Here is a 6,370-nt window from a genome sequence, read left to right on the forward strand (position 1 = left end):
ATAGTAACTTCCTATCATCAGATTTTTAAAATGTTATTTGCTCATGTTCCCAGCCTATTTCTTGACTTTTAACTCTTTGTTAAAGCAGGACTCCACTTCCATGGTGGAGAGTGCACTGTCCCAAGCTAATACAGTAGGTATTGTGAAGCTGTTTTCAGAGATATTTTTAGGGACTTGTTAGTTTTCAGTTCTTCCAAAGTGGTATGATCTAAGGAGAGGTGTGTTTATTACTCTCCTGGCCTGTGCTCTGGTGTGTGAGTAACCATAAGCACTCTTTTCTTCCCTGGAACTCTGATGAGGGACCCTGCTCCACTATGATGCAGCTGTAAGCTCTACTGTGCTATTTCTCCTCTTCACCTGGGACTGCCACCCAAATCTGAGTGTGGGCAAAGCAACAGAGTTCTACCTCAGTGCCAGCAAAGAGACCCCTGTAATCTCCTTCTGACCACCTGTTCAACCCCCTAACCTTCTGCAGACTGAGAGCCCTGGAAGCAACTACTGCTGCTGCTGATTCAGTGGCTGGTCTGCTCCTGGTTTGCTGGGGCTGGAGCGGTGCTGGTTTGATCAATGCTACTGTGCTTCACTCTCACCCAGGTGTGATAGGCCTTTCCTGTTTACTTTCTAAGTTTTTTTTAGGTGGAGAATTTTTTCATCCCATCCTTTTGTGGGTACTGCTGCCCCAGGAAATGTTTTAGGGCATTGTTGAAAGCTGTTCAGAGTGGTTTTGAGGAGAGCTCAGGCAAGTTGCTGCTATTTCTTTACCACCTTGACTCCATGCCCATGATGTGATAGATCTTGGGGGATTCTGATATATTCACAGTGGATGGGATAATGTTCTCAGGAATACAGGTTTATTATATGTATTCTCACCCAAACAAAAGTTGCTTATTTATACCCTTAGATAAATCATAGTTCAGTATACTAGAGGTCTTACATATTTCAAAGTGCTTTCCTCGGGGCAGCTAGATCGCACAGTGATGACACAGCAACAAGAATATAAGATAGGATATGTAGTATAATGAAAAAAACTGTAAAGGAAGGAGGTTTAGCAGTATTAGATCTTAAACTGTAATTTAAGGGAGTAATTATCAAAACTATCTACTATTGGCTAAAAAACAGAAAGGTAGATCATTCAAATACAGTAGACATACAATTTAATACAAATAAACATAATAACCTTGTATTTGACAAGTGTAAAGAGTTAAGATTCTGGGGTAAGAATTCATTATTTGGGAAAAAATATTGGGGGACCTGAAAAGCAGTATGGCAGAAACTGGGCATGGACCAACATCTCACACTATTTACCAAGGGTATGTTATGTGCTTTAAAGGAGAGTTACAAAGTGCTTTGGGCTTTAGGAATTAGATCAAGAAAGGCTTGATTTCAAAAAACATTTTCACCAATTACCATTTTTCTTACCCTTTTTCAGAGATATTTTAATTTTCAGGGAACACAACACAGTCCACCCCACCAAAGAAAATCCTAGGCACACTGAGAGAGAGAGAGAGAGAGAGAGAGAGAGAGAGAGAGAGAGAGAGAGAAAGAGAGAGACAGAGACAGACAGACAGACAGAAAGATATACATAGAGAGACAGAGACAGACAGAGAGAAAGAGATAGACAGAAACAGAGACAGAGACAGAGAGTCAGAGAGGGTAGGGCCTGGTCCATGGACTGACCCTTTAGGGGCTGGAGGGAGTATAATAGCTATGGGACCCTAAGGAGAATGGTCCAGGCAATAGTTGCCCTGCCCACCACCAGAAAATTACAAGTTGTAGAGAGAGTGCTCAGGAGGGAAGTGCACCTCCCTGTGGAGCAAGTGTATTCTATGTCCACCATGCTAGTTACATCCCATTCTCTTCTTAACGCACATTCTAGGAGAGTGCTTCTTCTTAGCAGGCCAAAATTGCTAATCATCAGGGTAATTCATTGTTCCCCAAGCCTATTACCTGAGCCTCATGCTTTACTTAACTCCATAGCACATAGTGTCAGCTTCATTATGTAGAGAATTAATTAGTTTCTGCCAACTTTCTATACATAGGCAGACCACATAAATCATTGTCATCTCTTCAGACAACATATCCACAGCAATAGATTTTCTCTCCTTTTTTATGGAATTTTTTTTATTTTGAACTTAAATACAAAATGAGAAAGGAAAAAAATGCCATGTACACAGCAGACCAAAAGAAAGGATTCAATAAATTTCCATTTCAAGAAACCTATATAATAAATACTGCACATTGTTTTTGAAGCTGCCCAGCTTTTCTAATAGATTTTTTCTTTCTCCAAACTGACTGCAGCTGCTCCATGGTCGGATGATCCCAAACATATGGGCAATTCTTACTGAGAATGAGAAAAATGAGTTTAAGAAAGGCCTCTGATTTGCTTTTTCACTAATGAAGATCTAAGGTGGTGGTGGCAGAGAAGGTGTTGGGGTCCCCATAGTGTGTCATATTTCCTTATTTACAACATTTTCTACAACCTGGATGAAGGACTATTGAGTAAAAATTAGGAGAAAAAATTCTCTTTCCAAAATAAAAATACTCATCTGTTTTGCTTTGGTTGTGGCTGGTGGCAGTGGTTGTATTGTCATGTGGGCATGGGGGGAGATGAGGCAGGTGGTGGCTGAAGAGGACAGAAATCAGAAATCCTGAATTTGTGGATTTGTTTTCAAAATGCTCATGAAATCCTGACACTCTGTGGGGGCCTCTATTGGAGAACCAAAATGAGCTCTTCTCCTTCAGCTATAACATGACACACACATATTCAGAAGAATCAGGAGGGGAGAGTGGAAAGAACACTGAATTTGAAGTCAGAGGACTTGACTTCAGGTCCAAACCTGTGTCTGCACTTTACTATCTATGTGACCTCAAGCAATCTGCGAACCTTTCAAAAAGTGAGGATGGAGAAATTGGAATAGATGACCTCTGAGCTTTAAATCTATAATCCTATGATTCTAAGTCAAAGCAGAGAGAAAAGAGTTGAAAGCATATGTCTCTAGCTACTCTCATCTATGAGGGTAGCAGTTCGATTAGCACCAACTTCTTAACTCTGAAGCACCCAACGCACATTGTATGTTTAGTCACAGGACCTCAAAACAGCAAAGAGCTTCAGAGGCTACCTCTTCTAACTTATACCTAAGTGAGAATCCCCTCTAGGTCTCACCAAAAGGTGCTCAGCAACCCTCAGTAGATCCTTTTGAGTGAAATACGATGATTCCTGTTTTCATTCTGGACATGATTGCTTTCTTAATGCAAAGGTATTAACTTTCTTGGCTTCTATATCACGTGTCTTGGAGTCATCTCACTATAGCAGGCCACTAAAACTCTCAGATTAAAAAATAAAGCAACTGATGGGTTTTATTCTATCCATCTGATGCTTGTGATATTTTTAAAAATGTAAGTGTTTAACTTTATGTTTATTCCTATCAAGTTTCATCTTATTAAACTCGGCACACCATTCTAGTCTGTCAATGTCTACTGGGATCCCAATTCTATCATCCACCATGTTAGCCTTCCTTCCAAGCTTTGTGTCATTTGCAATTATGTGAAAGATTATATACTAGATTCTCTGGAGCATCAAAGCAATATATGACAGGATCTCTTATACTTAAAAAACTTACAATCTAATTGAGAAGATAAGACAGTCAGGCAGGCAGTCAATAGACTTTTGTTGAGTACTAATTGTATGCCAGGAATTGTAGTAAATGCTGGGGATACAAAGAAAAGCAAATATATGTGTGTGTGTGTGTGTGTATATAATATGTATACACACACACACATATATATATAGTGTGTATGTATATATAGATATATGTATGTGTGTATGTGTATATGTACATATGTGTGTATATGTATTGTGTATGTATGTGTATATGCAGGCATATGTGCATATATATAAATGTATATGAATGTGCATGCATGTATGTATATATGTCTATGTACAGGTGTGTATGTATATATGCATGTGTGTATATATGCACACATATACACAGATATATGCACATGTGTATATTATGTGTGTTCAAGGAGCAGACATTCAAATGTCAGGGACAACATGTATATAAATAGATATGTACAGATTAGATGAAAATAATCTTAAAGATGAAGACATTTTAGGGGACTAGGAAAGGTCTGCAAAGTATGATGCTTGAGATGGGCCTTGAACGGCACTAGGACAAAAGCGAGGGTCAGAGCATCTCAGGCATGAGCACCAAGTCAGTGCAAAGTCACAGTGACAGGAGATGGGTGCTGAGTTCAAGGTACTGCAAGTAGGCCAGTGTAGCTAAATCATAGAGTGGGTGAAAGAAAGTGAAGTATAGAGTGGCTGGAAATGATAACTGGATGGAGGGTGGTACCCTGGACAGTAACCAGGAAGTTTGGAAGAGTGAAGAGTTAGAGGGAATGATAACAAGCTCTGTTAGGGATATGTTGAGTTTGAAATGCCCACCAGACATCCAGTTTGAGATGTCCAGGAAGCAGCTGGAGAAGTAAGACTGAACATCATTAGAACTGAGGGCTGGGTATATGGAGTTGGGAATCATCCACTGAGAGTCAGAGATAATTGAACTCCTGGGAGGGAAGGAGTTCACTAAGTGAGATAGTTTAGAGGAGTTAAGAGAAGAGAAACAAGGTAAAGGCCTTGGATGAGGGCATCCTGTGGATGAATAAATAGTAAAGGACATTAAGCAAGGGGAGTAGGATAGAAAGGAAAGGAATAAGCATTCATATAGCACACACTGTGGGCTAGGCAGTGTGATAAGTTCTTTTTTTTTTTGCCTCAAAAATTGACATTTATTCAAAGTCAAAAAAAAAAAGGAAAAAATGACAAAGGTGTCCATCCCATCCAGCTCCCCCTCCCCCCATCCCAGAGAGCAGGGCACTGGGTTAAATCAGGTGGGGAAGCCCCTCAGATGAGATCAGCCACATTGAGAGGCATCTCCTCAACGGAGGTATTATAGAAAGTCTCGATGTCTCGAAGAATCCTCTTGTCTTCCTCTGTCACCATGTTGATGGCCACACCTTTACGGCCAAAGTGCCCACCACGGCCAATTCTATGAATATAATTCTCCCGGTTGGTGGGAAGGTCATAATTAATAACCAAAGACACTTGCTGAACATCAATACCTCTAGCCAATAGGTCAGTGGTAATAAGCACCCGACTGGAACCTGAGCGAAACTCCCTCATGATTACATCACGTTCTTTTTGGTCCATGTCTCCGTGCATTGCAGAGACAGTAAAGTCACGGGCATGCATTTTCTCAGTGAGCCAATCCACCTTTTGGCGGGAATTGATGAAGATAACAGCTTGGGTAATAGTCAGCGTTTCATACAGATCACACAAGGTATCTAGCTTCCACTCCTCTCGTTCCACATTTATGTAAAACTGACGAATGCCTTCCAATGTCAACTCCTCCTTCTTGACTAGAATCCTGATAGGATCCCTCATGAACTTCTTGGTCACTTCCAGCACATCTGAGGGCATGGTGGCTGACAAGAGTACCACCTGAGTATTGCCACTGAGTTTCTGGAATATGTCATAGATCTGGTCCTTAAAACCACGACTCAACATTTCATCTGCTTCATCGAGAACAAACATCTTGATGTATTTAGGAGATAAGTATCGCCGGTTAAGCATGTCAAAGACACGGCCTGGGGTGCCAACAATGATGTGGGAAGCTTCCATCTGCAACTTCTGAACCTCAGCCCTAACATTTGTTCCTCCAATGCAGGCATGGCATGAGGCACCCATGTAGTCTCCCAGTGCCATCACTACCTTTTGGATCTGCTGAGCTAGCTCTCTAGTGGGTGCCAAAATCAAGGCCTGTGTGGCCTTTAAGTCCAGTTCAATCTGTTGCAAGATGGAAATGGCAAAGGTAGCAGTCTTCCCGGTCCCAGATTGGGCTTGAGCAATCACATCATAACCCTTGATACAAGGAAGAATTGCACGTTGCTGAATAGCAGATGGCTTCTCAAAACCATAGGCATATATACCACGAAGAAGAGATTCTGAGAGGTTCATATCAACAAAGCTATCCATGATTTCATTCCAGTTACTCTCGATGACACCATCAGGGTCCATTCCATCATGGCCATTGTCTCTGGATCGGGAATCCTGACTCGCAGACATGATCCTGGGAACTAGCAAGTTCTTTTTTTTTAACACAAATATCTCATTTGATCCTTACAACAATCCTGAGAAGTAGATACTGTTATTGTCCCCATTTTATGATTGAGGAAACTGAAGCAAAGATTAAGTGACTTGCCCAGGGTCACACAGTTAATAAATGTCTGAGGCTGGATTTGAACTCAGGTCTTCCTGAGACTAGACCCAGAACTCTGTCTTCCACTTATTAGATACATAGGAGAACCA

General features: G+C 41.1%; 1 protein-coding gene across 1 annotated transcript; it reads right to left on the minus strand.

Moving 5' to 3' along the window:
- Positions 1-4,886: 4,886 nt before the first annotated feature.
- On the minus strand, positions 4,887-6,136 carry LOC118858222 (eukaryotic initiation factor 4A-I-like). The gene has a single exon (XM_036768710.1). It carries the CDS (start codon positions 6,125-6,127, stop codon positions 4,907-4,909), a length of 1,221 nt encoding a protein of 406 aa, XP_036624605.1. The 5' UTR covers positions 6,128-6,136; the 3' UTR covers positions 4,887-4,906.
- Positions 6,137-6,370: the final 234 nt, after the last annotated feature.

Source organism: Trichosurus vulpecula, chromosome 1 (genome assembly GCF_011100635.1).
Source record: "Trichosurus vulpecula isolate mTriVul1 chromosome 1, mTriVul1.pri, whole genome shotgun sequence".
NCBI classification, from domain to species: Eukaryota; Metazoa; Chordata; class Mammalia; order Diprotodontia; family Phalangeridae; genus Trichosurus; species Trichosurus vulpecula.